The sequence below is a fragment of the Falco cherrug genome, chromosome 2 (genome assembly GCF_023634085.1).
Source record: "Falco cherrug isolate bFalChe1 chromosome 2, bFalChe1.pri, whole genome shotgun sequence".
Lineage (NCBI taxonomy): Eukaryota > Metazoa > Chordata > Aves > Falconiformes > Falconidae > Falco > Falco cherrug.
In genome coordinates, this window is record NC_073698.1 from 64,800,010 (window position 1) to 64,822,611 (window position 22,602).

Below are 22,602 nucleotides of genomic sequence, written 5' to 3' on the forward strand. Positions count from 1 at the left end.
TTTGTAGTAAGTTTGTAGTAAAGGAACAACAAGCTAAAAAGCATTTGTGATACTATTTTAGCAGAGACTTTCTGTAACTTTTAGCTGTGCAGCTTGAAACTCTGGACCAGAGCATTTTTCTTAGCTCTTCTTATACCTTAAACCTCATCAGACTAATCAAGGCCATTCATATATTCAGTTAAATAAGTCATCCTTCTCTATGTCATCTATACCACATTTAGCCTAAGTCCCACAGCCCTTAGGAGATGTGTTTAAACATGTTTGTTTAACTTCTTGTGCAATGACAGTTTTGTAGACGTTAAGACTCCAGAATTTTTTACCTGGCTCCAGACTTGGAGAATGGGCTAAGATAGTAATAGCAGGTTTTTGCCTGGATGTTGAAATTTAGGCTGATAATCTTTCACTATAATATGTCAAACATTCCCTACCTTGCCTGAAGTTCATAATAATACATTTTTGGTTGAAATCATTGTGTAGCAATGGTGTTGCCCTATTTGTGCCAATGGTAATAACGTGCTGAAAATGTGAACTGCCATGAAGTATGGCTTGCAGTACTTTATATATATGGTTTGTCAAAAATAGCTTGTGTTCTAGTCGTGAAGATGGAAATGCTTAAAACGCATTATTATTAATAAATATGGTGTTTTCCTCACAAACATTGGTCCTGGTGAAACAGTGTTTGTTGAAAACCCACACACAGTAGCATAACTTTGAAGCACTGAAACGAGAGCACACGTAAATCTCAGTGTATCACTTACTGCTGAGCTGGAGCCGGAGGCTGCTCCGTAATGCAGGCAAATGCAAGGGTGCTCTGGAAACAACTAGTTTGGATGCCGCAGAAATCTGCTCTTGTAGCACGGACCATCTTCCCCCGTTGTTCAGCATATGTTGTGGTAAACTGTGCTTCACGGGACCATAGTTACACTTCTAGCAATTCCCAAATTATTAGAAGTATACCAGTAATAGATTAATATATATAACAATATATTGCAATATTAGAGGTGACATATAATGATTATATTTTAATATTATAATTACATGTATACTTGTATCAGACTTGGCTACCACCCTACATGTGAAGTATGCATACTGTACTTGTAGACAGTGGCCTTATCTCTCCAGGCCAACAAGTATCTTTTAGTGGTTTACTTTCTTAAATGTAGACCTCTGGAAAAAAAGATGATTTTCCTCATCAAAGTAGATTTCAGAGTCCCAAAGGCCTTTCCCTTTTACTTTTTCCCTCTGTATTATGGAATAAGCCACAACATTAATTTTATTCCTACGGCTCTGTTTACCTCACTGCAGTTCTTGGAGCCCTTTCAAACCGAACAGAAAGGTCATTAATTATACAGTCATGCTCACTGGTGAAATAACTGAGGTATCAGATTTCTGTCTTTGAGTTGGTGAAGCAGTGAATATTTTCAACATAATCTGAAACTTTAAAATGTCATATATAGCAGCCCTATACAGGGAATTTCCTTTAAAGGTATATTAATTTTGCAGTATTCCATACTCATTATTTTTTCATTAATTAGTTTTCAGAACTAAATTGATAAATTTAGATAAATTAAATATGTCTGAGAATTTTGCAGTGACTCTTAGTTTATATTTTATCCCTGAACAGACTTTCAACTGATATGCAAGATTATGGTTTAATTATTGATGGAGCAGCATTATCATTAATAATGAAACCAAGGCAAGATGGGAGCTCTGGTAACTACAGAGAGCTCTTTCTTGAAATTTGTAGGAACTGCAGCGCAGTGTTATGCTGTCGAATGGCACCTCTGCAAAAAGCACAGGTTTGTATTTCATTTCACAACTGCTGGTTAGCTGTGCACATATGTAAATATTGAAGGTTAATATTCTGTATGACTTACTATGATAACTTTAAACATTAGCATTTACTTCTGGATCTTCTAAAATGGAAAAAGAAAAAAAAAAAGGGAGAGGGGAGAATTTCTACTGGCAAGCAATTTAGGTAATGGTATGCTAAAATGGCACCCAGCTGTCCACCTGAATTTGATTTACGTACATATTGTGCAAATTTTATGGTCATTACATGCTAATAAACATAATTAATGAACTGAATTAATTGCTTCCTTTTTAACCTAACAAGCTTTGAATAGTCTAACACCTGTTGATACTACAAGAACCTGCATTATTTATTACTGTAGAGTGATATTTCTTCTCTATTTTATAAGTGGTAAGCCAAGAAAGAAGAATCCAGATAGAAAAATGTCTGCATTATCATATTTAACTACTTCTTAACTATTGTATGCCAGTATGTATCAAGTGAAAACATACCCTTCCATTACTGAAACATCTCAGTATAGCTGAAGAACTTTTAAAGGAAACAAACACTGGAATATACACTTTCCCTTTCAAATTGTCATGTCTTTTTCTCAGTGCTCAGTTACAGCATATGTAGCCTTTATTCATTTTAACAAAAGTATGTAGCCAGTACTTCTAACTGTCTGGAAGTTTGTAGAAGTTTTTAGTTGCAGCTGACTCTGTACCAGATTTGCAGAGGTGATCATTAGTAACGGAGAGATTTGAAGTCACGTTTTTGGACAGTTGCTGTGTCAGTAGTGTTTAGATATTTACAGATTCCTATTATCTTTTCTTAAATAGTAAGAAAAATGGCAGCACAGTTAAGAAAGCAGAATCTTTCAGTCTTTATATCAGTATTTCTTTGAAATTGTACTCTGTCTGGAACCATTTGAATTTATTAATGCATTTACACAGCATTAAGCAATCTGAACATCTTCCTTTCTTCTTCTCTTCTTTCCTCCTGTCCATCTCTCTCAAAATAGTTTGGAAATATTTGAAAAATGTTATTTTATATTTGGAATAAATACTTTTAGTATGAAGAAGCTACTGTGATCTTTATACATAGTAGTTACATTGGGTAATATTGGTTTTGTGTCCCTTTGCAGAATTTCTTATATAACTGTGTTGGTCGTTTTGTGTGATGTATATGATGAAATGATTAGATTTCATGCAATCGTACACTCAAGCCAAATAAGCAAACTATTACAGAGAAGAGTTTTTAAAACTATTTTTTTCCAGATTGTAAAATTGATCAAGTTGTCAAAGGAGCATCCTATCACATTAGCAATTGGTGATGGAGCAAATGATGTCAGTATGATACTAGAAGCACATGTTGGTATAGGTAAGTATGCTTTTTAGAATATTAATTCAAGTGAAATGACAAAAAACACCTATTTCTTAAAAATAAGTAGTCTCAAAGAATCAGCTTATACATTTTGTACACAACTTTTAGTGAATTTACCCCAGGAATTTTTTAAGTGGTGATTGCTTATTAGATCAATGTCATAGCATTATTACCTAATTTTTCAAGTAATTGTCTCTTTGAAATAGTTATTCAGTTATTAAACAGCTTCTTCACTTTTTTTAAAAGGAATCATTGGCAAAGAAGGTCGTCAAGCAGCAAGAAACAGTGACTATGCAATACCTAAATTTAAACATTTGAAAAAAATGTTGCTTGTTCATGGGCATTTTTATTATGTTAGGATATCTGAACTTGTGCAATACTTCTTTTATAAGGTAGGAGAATGCTTATTCTAATTACATAAATCTCAAAAACTTATATGGTAATGTCTAACAATATACAGTTTGTACAGTCAATGGTACAAAACCCCAATAATTCCATAAATAGATTTTTGTTGAGTAACAGATGCAAAGCTGAAATGGGATTATTGTTTTTATTCAGACCATGAAGTGAAATAGCTTCTATATAGATATATTCTGCAATTTGTGGTATGTTTAAACGCAAAATTTGCCTTGTCTGTTTTTTTCTGCCCCCCTCTCTTTCTCTTACAAATTCCATCTTGACTGTCCTACTAGTCTGGGTTCTCTCTACAGTGGCCTTTTAAATCAGGTTGGAAATAGTATTTGAGAACTTATCATAACTTAATTTACATCCGTTTCTAACTTCATTAGGATAGTGTAGGTGGAGAAAGTTTATAATGTGCATCCCCCTGTTTTGACAGGTTTGTATGTCTAAATGTTGGGATCCAATCCTGGTTCTTTCAGTAAACAGTGCAAAATTGTTGCAAGGAGCCTTCAGAAGATAATTCAACATCTTAGTGTTTAACTATATGTATAGTTAGGAGAGGGTGAAGTTTGGTACCACAGCTCGAAACATCTTAAAATTACTTTGCTGGCTAACCACAGTGTCCATGCTGGCTTATCACAGTTTGTGTCCTATTGCGGATTGCACCTTATTTGCCTTGCCTCTGACTGAGCTGTGCTCCTGGGTCACAAAATTCATTGCCCTTGAATTTTGAAACTCTAGCCTTCTAAGTTTGCTTTCAAAATATTTTGAGCATTTTTCTTAACAGTACTACTGTAAGTTGAGAATGTTGATGTTTAATGTATGCAGCTCTTTCTATTGTTCCTGCAATGTTCACTGTTACTAGTGTTATAAAATTATGATACACACAGCTATGTCATTGTATACCATATAAATTAGTGCTTGTATTTCATTTGATGACTGTATCACTTTGTCTTTCAGAATGTCTGCTTCATTTTTCCTCAGTTTTTATATCAGTTCTTCTGTGGGTTTTCACAACAGGTTAGTTGTTCTTTTTCCCTCACTGCCCCATTTTCTCTTTGGCATGTTTTTTTAAAAATTGATCCTTTTAACATGGTGCCTGTTCAGCTAAGAAAATTTCTAGGTTAGTTTACACAGTGTAAAAAGAAGAGTATCGCTTTTGGTTCATGTGGTTTTCAGTGGCAATTGCACTTAAGTTACAGAAATCAATGAATTATCATAAAAGCAATGTTATTTTCAAAGTCAAAGAATACAGGAGACCGAAATTTGAAAATGGCAATGCAAAGTGCAATGTCTGTGGGAAATTTAGAGTCTCTCAGGTTTAAGCTTAAGTGTGGACAGAGACAATCCTGAAAGATAGGTAATTGAACTAGTTGTTCATTTTTAGCATTCAGAATGAAAATAGAAGAATAAACTAGTCTTCTCTGGCATGTACAGGTATGAATTGCAAACTTCAGACAAACAGTAGCATTCAATTAGTTGAAAAAATAAACATGGAAAGACAGAAAAAGTGAACTGCTGCTCACCAGAAAAGGGCCATCATTCAGGAGAGGATACAATATTTTTCCTCTCTGAAGTTTTGTTTATTTACTTTTCCGGCTTGCTCTTGTCTGGTTTGTGCAGAAAAGTCTGCCTCTGCTTTCTTCAGAAACAAAGGAAAGAATGACCGGATTTAGACAAAAAGAGGATTAATATTTTCAGGATTAAATTGGTCGAGAGGAGGATTTAATTGGAAGATAGTACTGTTGCTTTGAATTCGTGGAATGTCTCAAAAGAAAGCTCCAGGAGGAGTAAAAATGACAGAACTATTTTTTTTTTGGTCTGTTTTGGTTTTCATTTCAAATGACCACTGAAACCTTTGTAGATTTTTATCAAGCATTATTAGGATTTAGCTATGAAAGCATGCATTGATGAAAATTTAGGTTCCTTTCCTGTTCTTTTAAGTGCTAAATGTAATTCTAAATCAAAAAGGGATTTTTGACAGCAATTTTTACAGCATAAATGATCACCAAATAGATTTTGGGAAAAAACAACCCTTTTTATGGGGTGACATGGTAAGTCTGAGGGCTAGTTTCAATGATGATACATACATGAAAAAGTAGTTCGCAGGAAGAAGTATCAAAGACATGCTGAGGTGTGCCTTTGTACAGTTCATTGCATTACCCGCAGCTGAAGAACCTCTGTAGTACTCCCTGATCCTCCCTGCATGTCTCCATGTCATATACATGTGGAGGAGACAAAAGAGGGGTGGATGTGCCAGAGAGGCATTTCTGCCTCTACAGGAATCCGCTGTTGTTCAGTTTGGGCGGTTCAAACAACTGGAGGGGGGGGGGCTGATATGTGGACCAGACTATTAAATTGATCTTCTAGTTGACATTTTGTCCTCCAGAGGGTTGGGGTACAAGTGCAGAATTGTGTCTTATATCAGTTAGCAGCTGTTCAGGGATATTTGCCTCAATTCTGAAGTGATAATAGTTTTTTTAGGGTTTTTTTTAGTTTTTTCTGAAGAAGGTGCCTCGTTCATTTTAATTCAAGTGTCATGCAGTGGATAGCGTTTTAAAATTAAAACTGGCTGATTTAGTTCTTTTCCATCTACAGACTTTATACGATACTGCGTATCTAACCCTGTACAATATCAGCTTCACTTCCCTTCCTATCCTCTTGTATGGTCTAATGGAACAACATGTCAGTGCAGACACACTCAAGAGAGAGCCTTCCCTATACAGGTAAAATGAATACATTGTGCCCCAAAGTTTGACAGTTCGGTTGTGGGATCTAGCTCTGTTATAGTGGAAGCCCTCAGGATTTCTGTGCCGCAGGGTTACGGTAGAACATCAGATACACTGCAACAGAAGGGTTGAAGACCATGTGCACAATTTGTAAACTACAACAGATACACATGTATTGTTACATGAATGTTTACATACTTCAATCCACACCATTCGTTTGCTATGTTAGTGAGAGCAAGATAGAATTACTCTTCTACCAATCAAAATATGAATCGTTTTAGTACACTGTGTCCTCGAGCCATGGGGAACAGAAATAATTTAAAAGGAGAAAACATACTGTTTCTTCTATATACATGTTTTATTCTAAAAGAAAAGAGGACTGAGTGGTAGTGCTGTATCATAGGATATGTTCTGTGTGGTGTCCAACAATGACTTCTGCATATTGCTGCCTGGCTTCTAGGCACTGAAATGGTGACTGGTTTAGCTTCTTGGCCACTTGAAATACAGTTCTTACCAATTAACTGCATGTGGCTGTCTAAATGAGGAATAGTGCCCAGTTTTGATTCTTGTAGCTGCAAACACAGTACATTTCAGAGCAATAGTAGATAGTCAAAGGGAAAACATTTTTTGAGAGAGGTGATATTAGATGCCCAAAAGTTAATCAATGCAGTGATATGTTCTTACCTATGAAATTGCAAAGGAAAACAAGATATTACTGTTGAAACTGATCCCCCCATTTTTATTTTCTCTTCTATATCTTAAATGTTTTCAGTTTAGAAATGGTAATTTGGAAGACCTTTTTGGCTTTTGAAAGCTAGCAGAGGTTATTTGGTCAAAAACATTTGGGTTTTGATATCGTAACAGATACTGCTAAGCTGTTTTGGGCGATAGTGCAGTTGTCCTGGGCCAGATGAGGCTATTGTTAGCCACATACGGTTTTGCGCTGTATAGTGGTAGTCTGCAGGGAGAAATGACTTCATATGGTCAGACAGTTTTTAAAGTGCATAAAAGTGAAAATATTGATTGGTAGTAAATGCTTCTGTAATTCAGGGTTTTCATTTGACTGCGTTCTGGTTGATGTATTTTATGATATATGCCAAGTTGATATATACTCATTCTGTGGGCAAGAATTAAAGTTGTAATACTTAATTTTTTCTGTATTAAGAAAATGCATGCTAGTGAACAGTCTGATTGTTGACCAATCCCTGTATGCTTTGTGGGAAAACACTCAAGAATCCACTTTCACCTGAAGTTTCAACTCAACTGCAAAATCCTTGTTTCGCACATTCCACATAAAATTAATGTTTTGTTTTGTTAGAATATTTTGTATGAAAATACCCCATGGGAAATAAAGTCTCTAGAGACCTCTAGTGTTTCCATTTAAAATCTACGGATCATTGCATGCATAGCGAATACTGGAAAACAGACATATTTTGTATAAAGGTAGTTTTGCACGGGATCTCGTAATTGTTTTTCCTTCAAAAACCAGTATGAGTGACATGATTTGTCTAGGTTTTTTGAACATGCTGATAAAGAATGCATGTATCCTGTTTTACACAGAGATGTTGCCAAGAATGCTTTGCTGCGCTGGCGTGCATTTATTTATTGGACATTCCTAGGAGTGTTTGATGCTGTGGTATTTTTCTTTGGTGCCTATCTCTTGTATGACAACACAGTTGTGACCAGCAATGGACAGGTTAGTGCTGGATTTGATCAGTCAATCAAAGATCATATTTTTAATGTTGATTGTGCTATGAACATAGTTTTAATTGTTTTATTCAAGATTTCCAGCACAGGTGATAACTGTTTAATGTATTATAGTGAGATAGATGGGTTGTCTGTTTAGGAAACCATGCAAATAGGATGTACGGTGTGTCAGTAAACAGAGGCATAGGACTAGATACAACTTAGGAGAAATATATATCATAAATTCCAAGTATTCCTTCAGAATTTACATAGTAACTTTTCTGTTTCATGCTTAACATGCATCTGATGAATATTTGATTAACGTATCAAAAGACTCTTGGTAGAGTAGTTACGAATGATCATAAAAGCTTAAATATAACAAGCTTTTTAATATTTTAATTGTTTTTTACATATGGCAGCTTAAAATAATCTACTTGCTTTGCAGTCACATGAATGCAAATTTTGAGAACTTTTGCATTTTATTTATTTTACCCATTGATATTTTGGTCTATTTTATTTGTGTGCTTTTTTTCTTTTTGCTACTTGCTTCTCTTCCTATCCTCAGCTAATGACAACCAGCACTCACATGGTAAGACTTATTGTGGATTTGTCATGATATCCATTTCATCTTTTACTGTTCTTTAATTAAACTGTTAAAGAGCAGTTAAATATTTCCTATAGTTATTTCAAAATATCACTTAAACCTATAGATAGAAATGCTCTTTATTGCTACTTTGTAACTTAAAATATAAAGAACTTATATGGAGTATAAGGTATATTAAGGTACATCAGGTGTGGTAGAGCCATGAACTTCAAAAAATAAGTAAGCTTTTTGCTTCCTTGCATTTTGTTGTTTTGTTCTATGCTTTTCTGTAACCTACATTTTGTTGCTGACCCTCTTCGCTATAGAAAATTGATTACAATTTCTGCTATAAGTTGCTTGAATGGCTTTAGAAAAGACCCTCAAAGTGAGAGAGAAAATAAACTGTACAATATTTGTTGACTATATGTAACATACATGTTTGCTAGAAATGCAATATTCAAATATCATTACATACCATCTTTGTGACATCTATCAGGGAAATAAACTGCTAGTGTGTGAGAGAGCACTTGTTAGGAAGAGCTTTTCTAAGGACAGAATGAATTTCCATCAGACATAACTGTACACTGCAGCACTTCTTTTCCTGGTCTTGTTAGATGTTCAAATTCTGCGTCAGTTTGTATTTATAGTTCTCAGAATTAGACTTCTTATACTTGCACACAGTTTGTAAATGGTTTGCATTGCAAATATTATGACTGGGTTCCTTTTTGAAATTTTCCTTTAATTCTGTTGCCCACATTCAATCAAATTGTTCTTGCTAAAGCTCTAAAGCCAGACTAGTGCCTGATTTCCAAATTCTGAATGTTTACATCTACAACTAGATACCCTTGTTAATATTTGATGATAAATGTGGTGTTTGATGAGACATTCTGACTCTTGAGTGTCAGAGAGCGTTAAAAAATTCATCATTATTCAGTATGTATGCTCATGTGTATGTATAAAACTTACAGATACTGAGTTGCAATTCTATATGTAAAGGCTTGCAAATGTTACTGTTGTCAGAGATACACATGTGAGTTCATACATAACATGAATGCTAGTTGATGTTGCTTATTTCCAAGCACGTAAATTATGCTCAGATAGGGAAAAAGTCAATGAAATGTTTGAAGGTTTGAAAGGTTTACCACAACATTATTATGGAACAAGGAAAAGGTAGGAAGCAGGAAAGGGGATAAAAGAGCTGAAAGTAACACTAATGATACAAGATGATTCAAGTTAGGTTCCAAACTGTTAAAATGGGTGCCGAAGCAAAAATTTTGAATTAACCTTTCCCTCCAGAAATGAACTAATCAGCATTGTTGCAAAACTAGTAAAAAGTGAAGAAAGTTAATGTCTTTCACTTAGATTGATGCCTGTGTCAGACTAAAATTTGCATACCATTAAGCTTGCTTCCAAGCATAATCCCCCCAGGGATGGTTCTCAGTATTTAGAAATTTCTTTGAAACTGTTTGCATGCTGTTGAGTGATACTGCTAGCATAATAGAAAAGTGTACTTTTAATCACTGAAATTTGCTTCATAAATGTTTGCCTGTCATTTCCTGGTAAATAAAATAAGATGCCAAAGATTTATCTCTTACTAATTGCTACTGATTTGTGATACTGCTTTGTGTGTATGGTGTTCCACTCTGGATATGACATCACGGTTGGTGGTATAAAAACGTATAGTCAGAGACCAACTACATAAGGAAGGTAAGAAGAAAAGAAGGCCCCATAGAAGTAATTGCAGGTTGACAATGTGATCTTAGTTTACCCACATGAGAATATGTATTTCCTCTGTGATTTTTTTTATTTTAACTTTTGATGTGGTGTGGATTAAGTATAATTGTTAAGCTGGGTTCAGAGATAGGTAGGAGAAACTGAGTTAAAAGGAATAACAGACTGGGAAATACAAAACAGCAAGGATGAAAGGTGAGTAGAATGATGAATTGGAACATGGAAGATCAACAAATACAGTCACAGAAGAAGGAGGGGAAGTCTTGTATAGGCTGGGAGCAGAGCACAGAAAAATATTTGTTAATAAACTAGCTGTTAACAAACAGACTTACAAAAGGCTGATTCACAGCCTGAAGACATGAGTGGTATCTTGAGATATTCAATGCTGAAAAAATACATTGTGAGTTTTTGTAACTCACACCATCCCATATTGCTCTGCTTAACTTTCTCTGTGCCAAATTAGCAGCCTTACGGAGTCTGGTGACCCTGTGCTATGACCTCATTTTCTGAGCTAAAAAGCTGGGTAGGTGAAGAGTTTGGTTGCAGCCCGGTGCTTTCTAGCCTGACACACAAAGCTTTTATTGGAAGTACGGACACATCAGTTCAGTGTGCAGAAACTTAGATTGACACTAGGCTCTCTGAGAGATGCCAGATATGACATGAGAGTATTGTAAAATTTAACTGCAGAAGAAAGCCAGTAAATGGCATAATTTGAAGTTCCTGAACCAGATTCCTGTCCAGTTTAAACTGCGCTGATTTTTTTTTTTCAGGGCACAGAAAATGCTGTAGTGATGGCATGACCCTATAAAATTATTGTATTACACACCAAACCAAAAGGTCAAAATGCTGAAGGTTTTCTCCACTTCATCTTGTGTTCTGTACACTCGGTCACACATTGAGTAATTTTAAAATAATGAAATGGTTACTCAGAATAATGAATCTTCTTCAGCCAGTCATTTGTTTATTTTTAAAAATCATTTTCCTTTCCCAGTTGATCAGATTATCTCAGCCTAGTTTCCTACAGATTTCTGTCTTGTGGCTGGCTGTAGTCTCCATTCAGAGTTTCTCCTGCTGCAGCACATTCATGTGGTCACTTGCCCGTGTGGATCCCCTGTCATCTGGTATTGGGTGAGCTCATACAGAATAATGTAGATGGGAAGGGACCCTGGAGGTGATCCAGTTCAATTCCCTACGTTCTTCAGGGCTAATCAAAATCAAGTTGCTCAAGGCTTTGTCTAGTCTTTTTCAAGTTTTGAATATCCCTGAGGATGGAGATTCCATAAGCTCTTTGGGCAACCTGTTGCAATGTTTTTCTGCCTTCATGGTAAAAAAAATTATCCTGATACCTAAGCAGATTTTTTCTTGTTGCTGAAGAGAGGTTTGTTCCAGTTCTTCATCTTTGTAATTGTTTTTAAAATAATTGTGGGTAGCTACTAGGTTGTTCCTTGACCTCCCCTCCACCACAGTAAATAAGTCCTTGAACCTCTCATCACAGGATAGCTATAGACTGCTAACCACCTTGGTTGCCTGCCACTTGATCCTTTCCAATTTTTTTCACATCCCTCTTGAACTGAGGGGCCCAGAACTGGGCATGGTATTCCAGGTTCAACCTCCCTGTAGCTGGGTAGGTGGGAGTAATAACCTTTCTTTAGTGACCATGTTCCTCCCAGTACAGCTCAGTTTGCAGTTTCCCGGACGTATAGAGAGAACATAGTATAGGATTGTATTCACCCTGGAGTCCACTGTAACCCCACTGCAGCTTCCTTTGCAGCAGGGCGGTTGCTCAGCCAGTCAGTTCCAATATAATGTTGTTACTCCTCCATAGGTGTAAAACTGTGCTCTTTTCCTTGTTTGATTTATGTCTATTAGCCCACTTCTCAAATCAGTGGAGGTCTCGTCTCCCTGGATGGAAACTCTGCCATTCACTGTCAACTATTCTCTATTTTTGTATCACCTGGGAGCTTGCTCATGATGTTCTCTGTGTCACCACCAGGCCACTGACAGAGACATTCAACCATATCAGCCCCAGCATCAGTCCTTAGTGTGGTTCACTGATCAAGAGCAGCCAACCGTCAAGGACATTGACCACTAAACTTTTGAGTCCAGTGGTTCAGAAAGTTTTCAACTCAAGTAGCAGCCTGTTTGCCCAGCCCCTGCTTCCTAATCTTCCAAATGAGAATGCTGTCCAAGTCAAGTGTCAAACACCTTGTTAAATTCAAAATACATTGCATCCAGTGCTCTCCCTCCTTAACAACTCCTTAACCTGTTGCTTCCACACTGTCGGCTGCTCCTTCCCCAGCTTTGCTGTTAAATGCAAGGAGCAGGTTTTGGTCATGAAGACTAATATCCAGAGTATTGAATATTTAAGCACTTCAACACCTTCCTCTAGGTTGTCCTACCACTCCATCAGTGGACATACCTTTTCCTTTTGAAGCAAGGATACCTGTAAATATCCTTTTTGTCACCCTCAACATCCCTCACTAACCACACTAACTGGGCTCCACAGAATGGCAGAATGGCCAGGGCTGGAAGGCACCTCTGGAGATCATCCAGTCCAAGCCCCTGCTACAGCAGGGTCACCCACAGCAGGTTGCACAGAGTTGTGTCCAGGCAGGTTTTGAATGTCCCCAGAGAAGGAGGCTGCACGGCCCCTCTGGGCAGCCTGTCCCAGTGCCCTGTGTCTTTGTTCCTCTGTACCCAAGTAATGATTTTATGCTACCTGTTTGCTGCCTGCCCATATTGTCATCTGTTGTATGCTCCTATTTTGCCTTTTTGTTCATTGAGAAACATCCTGCTTGGCCAACTGCGTCTTCTGCTGAAATTCCATGTCTTCCTGTAGAAGGGAGTTCGTGAGACCTCAGCGGTTGTATCTTCCAAAATCTTTCCATTGTCTTGGGCACCCTTGTCTTTCATGGATGCAATACTCTGAATCAAACAGTGTCTTCTCCTAAAATACAGTGACCTAACTCTGTTGCTTACTTTCCCAGTGTTCCTCTGGATCCGGAACCTTGTCATCTGAAAACTGCTGCAGTCCAGGCACTCCTCTTTGACTGTACTCACCACTAGTTTTTCCCTCCATCAGCATTAATGATCATTTCTGCCCACTTAAACCAACAAAAAACCCCAACAAAACCAAACACAAAAAAACCCCTGTTTTTATTTCATTATGCAGGTGGGGAGAAAATCAACCACAGTTAGTATTAGTGTTTTGTCTTAGAATGTATGTAGAACATTTAGGTACTTACCTGGCTTTGATGGTTATCACATTCTTTCTTGTACTGTTACTCATCTGTGTAACATGCTGTTGAACCTCCCAAGAAACTTGGGGTACCAAGGACAGCAGAGAAGGGAGATCAGAGAAAAGATGATGTCCAAGAAGATTAATGAAAATACAGCAGTTAATTTGTGAATCTCAGTGATTCATTAACTGTGCTACACTTGATTTTTGTTAAGTAACATACCTGTGATCTTCAGCTTGAGTGCATTGATTGTGGTTTTTTCCTGTCTGAAAATGAAATCTGAGGTGTGTACACCCAAGGGCAAGAAACCAAAACACTTTGCACTGGATAGAATGGGTAGAATGATGTAAGAATTCAGTAGTTTTGCTTAAGTGTCAGTTCCTGATACAAAGCAATATATAGCTTTAAGAGGTTATTCTGGACAATTCACCAAAGTATTGGGCAATATTACCTGTAACTGCTTTGGACCATTTTTTATAGATGTTTGGAAACTGGACCTTTGGAACACTGGTGTTTACTGTGCTCGTATTCACGGTTACCTTGAAGGTAAGTTATTCTGTGTATTATCCATTGAAACTTTCTTAGAGCTTGTCTTCTAGTTGCTGCTTACTTATATTAGTTTCCCTCTACAACCACACATTGTCATATTAGTTTATATACAGATTTTGCTATTTGTGCCTTCTTAACTTTCCTCAAAATTGAAAAACTTTTTTTTTTAGCTAATTCTGTGCAGAATCCTTCCCTTTTTTCAAAGGATGTCATTTTATTTCATTTCCTGCTGAGTGTTCTGTTGCTTCTAGATAGTAATAACACCATATAATCTCATTTGGTTTTTTTTCAGCTTGCGCTAGATACTCACTATTGGACATGGATAAATCACTTCATGATCTGGGGATCGCTGGTATTCTACATTATCTTTTCTCTGCTCTGGGGAGGAATTATTTGGTATGAACCCTAATCTAAATCTCATTGCAAAAGTTGTTTCAGAAACAAAGTTATTACGTATTTCACCTTTTTGTTGCAAACAGAATTAAATTTAGCTTTTATATACTGCAGAACTCCCAATAGCAATCACATTTTAAACACATCAGTAATGGTAATTAGAGAATGCTCAGCTCTTCTTTCACTGACTGTCTGCTAAAATACTCTTAAAGAAGAGTATGAGGAGAAGAATATCAGACTTCAGGCTGCTACTGGGGCTACTCAGTAGTGTCAGTGGAAAGCAGTGCAAAGGTTGGTCTAAGGAGCTGAGGCTGCATATCTGAGGCAAAATGTCATGGAGTGGGTCACATCTATGCAGCCTGGGGCCAGTCACCCGCCTCCTGGGCTTGTCTTGGAGGGAGCTAGCTGTAGCAGTGTAAACTAGAGACAGGGAGTGGAACTCACATTGAAGCTGTGTGGATGACCAGGAGTCCTTGTGTTTGAGCTCATTATTTGTCCCCTTGTTTAGCAAAGTAGATTTACTGTATGAGCAATGTCGGAGCACCTACTTGTTCTACTGTTGGTAACAAGCTTTTTAAGAATTAGTAAACTCTTGTATGTAGCTGATTGAAAGTGGTTGGTTTGCCTTATTTTTTTTTTTTTAATCTATTAAAAAATTCCGTTTACTTGAAAGAGAAATGTTTGGGAAGGAGATAGAGTTGAAACAAATTCAAGTTCTTACTATGCCTGATAGCCATCAGGAACTTAATTTGCATTTCTCACCTGTAGAGTGCCAAGTTACAAGGTTACCTTTTCTGACTTCTTCTGCTGGAGCTGTTCTGCTTTGTAGATATAAGTAAACATTTTAGGGGACCAGAGAGAAAGCAGAGGTTAACTGTTGCATGGTGATTAAGGTGCCATCTAATTTGGAGCAAGGATTTGTATTTCAATGTGTCCTTTGCAAATGAGTAACCACCTGTCAACTCCTTGGATATTCAGTAGCCTCTTTGTTTTGTTTTGTTGTTGATTTTGGGTTTTTTTTTTCCCCCATTAAGATCAGATCTCAGTTTCTTCAGCTTCAGAATGAAAACAGTTTGCAAAAACGAATTCTCCTGATAATGTTTTCCAGCCAGCCTTGCTGTGTATTAGAGATGTGACTATTTACATGTAGCAATGTAGTTTAACGTGGCCACCTTTTTAGAATGCAAAGATTCTGTCAAATTTTGGAAACTAGCAGGAAACAGCCCTACTGGTAGGAGGCCTTTATACTGCAGTGTTGCTGCAAAGTGTGCTTTGGTCTTTGCGCTCAGTAAATTCGGCCTCCGGTTCCTGTTACTGTACAGTGATGGCATTTTAATGACCACACAGCTGCCATGGAGGTACAGGGAGACACAAAAGTGAAGGTAGTGACAGTGGGGGCACATACCATCGTGGTGAACAGGTTAGGGAGCATAACATGACACCATGAGAGATGCTTTGGGGAGCTTGAGAGTTATGAAGAAAGGTGTGGTCAACAAGCCTTACCCTGAGGATACAGGCAAACGAGTGTGCGTTGGGAAAGAGGAGGGAAGTGATGGGTGGAACACTGAGAAGAAAGGTGGAAAATATCTGAGGCAAGATAAGGAGTAGATGGAAGAGCATAAACAGAATACAAATGTGACTTAGTTTGTCTTTGCAAGGGAGAGGCAGCATGGGAGAGAGGACAACATGGTATTTCCTGCAGCCTGGAAGTCAAGAGGAAGATAGTTATCTTAGCCAGTGCGTGTTTAGATCTCCTGAGAAAACTGGGATGGGTGAACTCCTGCAAACTGGGAAGCTGACCCTGAAATATTTCATCACTGTCATAACTTTTGTATTTAACGTTGCCAGTCTCGCGTATTGAAGTGTAATATCTATTTAATCTTTTTCCTGCCAGGCCTTTTCTCAATTATCAGAGGATGTATTATGTGTTCATGCAAATGCTGTCTAGTGGTCCTGCGTGGCTGGGTATAATTCTGCTCATAACTGTCAGCCTTCTTCCAGATGTTCTCAAGAAGGTCTTATGCAGACAGTTGTGGCCTACAGCAACAGAAAGAATCCAGGTAAAAATATTTTTCATTGTGAAGCTAGTCTTTTGTATCACAACTCTCTAATAATTAGACCTCTTTCAAGATTAGAGACAAGATTAGAACAGAGGTTCCCCATCTGTGGTGTTGTGGTTTAACCACTGAAGCCAGTACAGGTGTATATCACTCCCTGGTTGTACACCAGCCCCTTCTGAGCAGTACAGTAAAACATGCTGCCAGGTGGTATTTACCTGAGTCCTGGGGCAAACCCTGCGCCTCTGGACCAGCAACCACCAGGAAATCAGCTGGTGAGGATGGTGGGAGGCAGGTACATGGCTCAACATGATTTCTGATTTGAGGAGATAAAGGCAAGGGGACTGGGAACTCCGTGAGGATGGATCGGATGCACTTCCGTCGGTCTGGACAGCAAGTGTGCCTGCTCTTCTGGAGTATTCAGAGGCACTGCCCACACCCCTGAATTGAAGTAATTATCTTTCACACCAAGTCATTTTACTGCCTAAATGTAACTCTAACGTGGACATTTTAGCATTTACCGTGCAAGCTGAGCATACTTATCTGAAATGGAAAACCGCTAAAATAAGATAAGTTCAAAATAAAACTAATAGGAAGGGAGCGTGTGATTTTATTGAAATCCCCTTTAACGTAGGGCTTTGCACAAGCAGTTGCAATCCCATACCAAGGGACTCTACAACTGCATGTGTGTTGAACAAATCTAGAATTTATACGCTTAAAATAAATGTGATGAATATATAGTAAGTTGGTAAGGAATATATAGTAAACTCATGCCAACATTTATATTGCATGATCTGTGCCATATGATACTTTCTTAGCACACTACTTTTTACTGATGCTGTGCCTGTTACAAAAACACATGTATTAAAACTTATTCACATTCTAGTAATCATTTTTCCCTCTTTTTATATTTCAACTTACATTTTGCCTGTTCTGATACACTATTTCACTTAAATGTGCCTTGCTGTGCCAGTGGGAAGAGTACTAGTCTCCTTTCTTCTGATCAGCCCAAAAGGAGAAGCTGCTGTGTAAATACAGGCTTGCCCTGCCGAGGCTGCAAGGGAAGCCAGGAGCTGTGGGAAGCATGGTACTATTCGGGGGCCATCAGACCAGCCTCAACAGAAAATGTTACCTGTATTTTTGACCCCAACAAACTTTCATATATTGTATATGTTAGAAGGTGAAGGACAGTAGAGGTGTCGCACCTAAAACTTAATGCTACTGCCCTTGCCCTTTTCAGCCCATCAACTACCACTGGTAGGTTAAAGTAATGAGTTTACCAGCAACTGTGTGGGTAGGGATTAGTTAGCGTTTTGATGTTTGAGAAGATACTTTGCATTAAGAGGAAAGGAATAAAGGAACTTCACTTCCAATGAAAGTAAAATTTCCATACCGCTTGCCATTGCTTTGGACATTTGTACCTTGAATGTATAGTTGTGAAAATGCCCACTTCAGGAGGACAGAAAAGAATAAAGAATAACAGAAAAGCATTGCCAGGCAGATCAGTATTTAGTGGTTTTCTATTTTGATGTCTTTAATGGATATCTCTTTGCCATGTATGCTACTTGAGGAAGAAGTTGATCTTGGTATAGGTTCTGCACGTTTAATTTAGAAGTCTAAAGAGAGGGAATGAGGATGGGTTAATGCAAGAAACAAGCTAGCAATAGAAAGCATTTCTTACAGACATTGTATATTAGTGCTGGAAAATGAATCAATTGCAAAGCAGACTGTGGGCTTAACATTGGCAGTATTCATTTTTTAATGTTTCGTAGAAAATCTTTGACTTTTAACCAGATATATCCCTTGTGTTTCTTCTTTCCTCTCTCTGTTTCTTCCTGTCTTCCAATCTGCTTTGTCTAAATTACTGCTACCTTGCTTTAAACATAAATGATGTGCACGGTTACCTCGTACAATCTCCTGGGGAAATCAGACTAAACATCAGTGCCTTTCTGTTGAGCAGTCCACCATCTTTATGCTTTCTCAGACTTCAAGCAGTCTAAGTTTCTAATGGAACAAAAGGTGACTTTTTTCCTGCCTTTCTGCATGCTTGGCCGTTTCATTCAAAGGACAGTGTAAAGTTTATCATCAGAAGTTATTTACCGTACTCATTATCTCCATATCTGATTCACATCAACTCATATTTTGAAGAATACTTTTTAGCGTAGTTTTTTCCTTCTTCTGTTTGTTTATCTCAAAGAGTCTATGAATCATTGTCAGAATCCATCACTATCACTACCATTTTTGTTGCTGTTGTTACTGTATTTTACATAATGTTTCTGCCTCAAGAATCTAGGATTCTTAGATACCCATTTTAGTCATTGGTCTCTGTAGGTGAATGCATGTCATGTTTGCATTGTACCCGAGTCAATTGAATAGCTGTCACACAAAGAAGTGATAATTCTGATTATGCTGATGTTAACTAGCATCATACAGAAAATGTGGTACTGGAAACCATTTAAGTGGTCTTTAGAATTCATTAATGTATTTGCTCTGCTGTGATAAAAGAAAATGCAACTTTTTATTAATATATTATTTCCAGCACGCATTTTGAAACTGAGCTTTCCTTATTCCATTTTATGACATTCTGTGCTCTTTCTAGCACAAAAACAGCTCAAGATCCAGAAATATATGGCATTTGATAAAATACAAATGTAGAAGAAATGCTAGTAAATCTTGGCTTCCCTACAGTCTGCAAGAAAATTATTTTTTGCTGAATACTAGGAGACTGTTGGTTTCCATTGCACATTTTATATCTTTGTTTCTTTACTGGTTAAGATAAAAAATACATTTCCTTCTTCTTTCCCCCTTCAAAAATGTATAGTCAATAAAATTGGCTGTAATTACATAGGTGACAGGGAAAATACACAGTTTTTTCACTATTGAAAATTCTGGCTAAAATTGGCTCTTAAGTGCCTTAGGGTTGGTTTGAGCTGACCTTTTAAACAATTCTTTTTAAACTTACTGCATTCTTATAAGCTATATTGCTTTATTTGTAATAAAAGGGCTTCTGGAACAGTTAAAGAGATTAACGCATGACTAGCCGCCACCTCCCAGGTTACTATATCAGTTCTCCTCAGGCAGTAAGATCACATAAAGCCTTTGAAGCTATTTGGATGCCTTTCAAGTTTTCAATTATTTGCAAGTCATTCCAGTCTCTGGTGGATGATCGTTTACCATCATTACCATTCAGAGGTTTTTAAACATTCCAGATTTAGCTCTGGGGGTTTTTGAGCTTTTTAGTGACAGATATATATGCACACACAAACACATACGTGTGTATACACATACGTATATGTACATACAAGTACATGTATATATATGTGCATGTATATTTTTATATATACATATATGTGCATACACACAAGTATGAACTGTTGTCTTTCTTGGGCTAAAACATGAATTCTGAACATGAATTCTGCAAAAGCTTTGGAGGAATCTGTTGCCTTTTGGTAATTTTAGTCAAAAATCTGCTCGTTTCTTATACATGTAGTCCCAGTGACTCTGCGGCTCAATGAAACAAACTGAATTTTGTGCTTTCGCTGGAAATTGTGCAGCTGTGAGGTTTCTTTCAACCTTTACCTTTAAAAAGCAGTAGGGTATTTATTTTAATGTGTCCAATCTACATTAATTGATTAGATTTCCTTTTTTCAAATTCTTGTTTCATTAATAACAGAAGCTCAGCAGCTCTGTTAGGGAAAATATAAATTCACTTTAAATTATCCTTTTTTCCTTTTTATAATTGTCACTTCAATTGACAGGGTTTCAGCAATCCCAAGCATTTTGTGGCTGAAATACCAGGTGTTTAGATTCTGAGCTGTAAATAACTTCTGTGCTTTCATCCCTTTATAAGAAACATTTTTCTCTTCGCTTCTGATGGATGTTTTTTTTACTTCACTTTCACTTCAGCCACAAGATTGGCCCATCAGCCTCCTTACGAGATCTCTACGCTTTGCTGCGCTTGGGGAAACCCAGACTGGTACTTTTTGCCTGGGGAAGCCTCTCTGGGGATCCATCATTCTTCTGTTCCTCAATGGGCTTAGCTGCTGTTGAACAACTGCACGGGGCTCTTAGAAAACTGGTCACCAGCAAACTGTTGCCTTTGTCATGTGTCAGGCTCCTCTTCTATGGAAAACAAAGAAATGGATCTTGCTGTTGCAATATTTGAATCCCATGGAAGAAGTTGCCTTGGTAACTCCCCTGCCCTCTCTCCCCAGGGTGTAATGACTAAGCTGTAAGTCAGCCTTCGTTAGCGCTGGCCCCATCACCCTTCAGTGTGTAGCACCCCCTTCAGTGGGCCAGTTGTTCTGGGGAGCAGCGAAGCGGGATGTCCGCTCCTTAATTTGGAATCGATTTGGCCTCATTGTATCCCGGGGACCTCTCCCATTGAGTACAGGTTGTTGTCAGAGGGGCAGGACACAAAGCCCATGGTGCTTAGTCATGGTACAGTTAAGTGCTTTTGAGAGTAATTAAGTATTTTTACTTAAAAACAGAGTTTGAAATGGAATTAAAAACATCCTCAGGGTGGCTCAAAGGGTTAATTAGCCTCAGGATCAAGAAGTAGAAACCTTGTTTTACACCAGACAACCTTTCCATTTTAAATCTATCAGAAAATCTGTCACTTTCACAGGAATTTGCTTACAGTAGTGCATTTGTACTAAATGGTACAATTCATTCACATTTCCCTCTTCTATTCAGCAAGAGTCTCACTGTTTTTCCTCATCCTTGCAGAAGAGTATGAGACATAAAACAGCCCTAAATGCACTGGCGAACAGCGATGGGCCACTTCTTGAAGGAAATCTTTCAGCTTCCGAGCCATAATTAGATCAAAGCTAGGTAACAGTACTGTACGTGTTGCCAGTTTGGATTAATTTCTATTGGTGAACTGTGCTATTTACAAATCAACTGTTTCCTCCAGAGTTTTTGATGTACTTTTTCAATATTGATACAAAATCATTATGTTTTACTTGGAGAGCCTAGTTTTTGCAAGAGATGTTCCATGCCACAGGTAAGATTTTTTTCTCAGACACTTCCTCACGTAAGGCAAAACAATGAAACAATATACCCTTATTAAAGATCTAAAAATAGATTGTGTTACATATAGGTGTGGTGTGACATTTGTTCTGTAAGAACTGCAGTTGTCATTGCAGTGTACTCACATTACACCATAGTGTAGAATACATAAAGTCAAAGTGATTCTCACACCCAAACAGTTTATCCATCATCTCTCATACTCTTGAATACATATATAGACCAAATGCAAGTGGCAGAACAAGAAGATAACCAGACAAAGGAAGTGAGTTACTTGTGAATAGGATCTTGGGTCAGGAGACAGGGGCTCTATACCTGATGGTACCTACCACAGTAATGTGTTCTGCATAGACCAGCGCGTTGCTGCATCACTGCCTGGGATGAAAAGCATGGCAGTCTTGCCAAACACCCCAGACAGCAGCATGAGTGGTGAGCTCCTAAGTCCTCCAAACGTTAGGGCAGCAGAATGAAGTTCTCCGCTTTACTTCATCTTCTTGCCACACCACTGATCACATCAACAACTATAAGAAGGTCCACTTTTTACTCGGATACATTCCCACCTGGATGCTGTATCTGCTCCAGCCCCTTCATGCTCTCCTGACCACAAAAGCAGCACACAAGGAATCAAGTGAAGGTGCAAAGTACCAATATGTGAAGAGGACAAATGCAGTGTAATGGGCTCTAAGGTTTGAAGGAGGTTGAGGGGTGCTTTTGATTTAATGACTACTAGACAAGTATTAGTAGAAACCCCCAGCTTTCTTGAGTAGCTTCAGGCACGGCAGATTGAAAACACTTGCCTTGGAGCTATGTGTAGAAAAAGCGTGATTTTTAGAAATACATATGGTAACTAAAATGCTTCACTTTCTAGCTGGAAGACTAGGAAAAGTAGTTACTGTACAGTGTATGACTACTCCCTCTGACATTTCCAAAACAAAGTCTCTCTGTTGCTTCATTATCTATATTTTTCTGTATTAATGGTGGTATTTGGTCTATATATGTATTTAAAAGAACACAGGCCTCACTGTTCGTG

The 22,602-nt window shown here is 37.8% G+C and overlaps 1 protein-coding gene across 9 annotated transcripts in view; it reads left to right on the forward strand.

Moving 5' to 3' along the window:
* Positions 1-22,602, forward strand: part of ATP11A (ATPase phospholipid transporting 11A) — a 131,686-nt gene that overhangs the window by 103,728 nt on the left and 5,356 nt on the right. For 3 of the 9 annotated variants that reach the window (XR_008730834.1, XM_055701720.1, XM_055701722.1), the window contains exons 20-29: positions 1,625-1,799; positions 3,070-3,172; positions 3,422-3,567; positions 4,538-4,597; positions 6,176-6,303; positions 7,867-8,002; positions 8,558-8,581; positions 14,026-14,091; positions 14,387-14,490; positions 16,382-16,547. Coding sequence is in view for 8 of the 9 variants with exons in the window: in XM_055701720.1 (XP_055557695.1) it covers positions 1,625-1,799; positions 3,070-3,172; positions 3,422-3,567; positions 4,538-4,597; positions 6,176-6,303; positions 7,867-8,002; positions 8,558-8,581; positions 14,026-14,091; positions 14,387-14,490; positions 16,382-16,547 (1,108 nt within the window). In the remaining variant the exon portion in view is untranslated. Of the gene's footprint in view, positions 1-1,624; positions 1,800-3,069; positions 3,173-3,421; positions 3,568-4,537; positions 4,598-6,175; positions 6,304-7,866; positions 8,003-8,557; positions 8,582-14,025; positions 14,092-14,386; positions 14,491-16,381; positions 16,548-18,474; positions 18,564-21,272; positions 21,389-22,602 lie in introns of all 9 variants that reach the window. The other 6 variants (XM_055701725.1, XM_055701723.1, XM_055701724.1 and 3 more) reach the window with 6 other exon arrangements.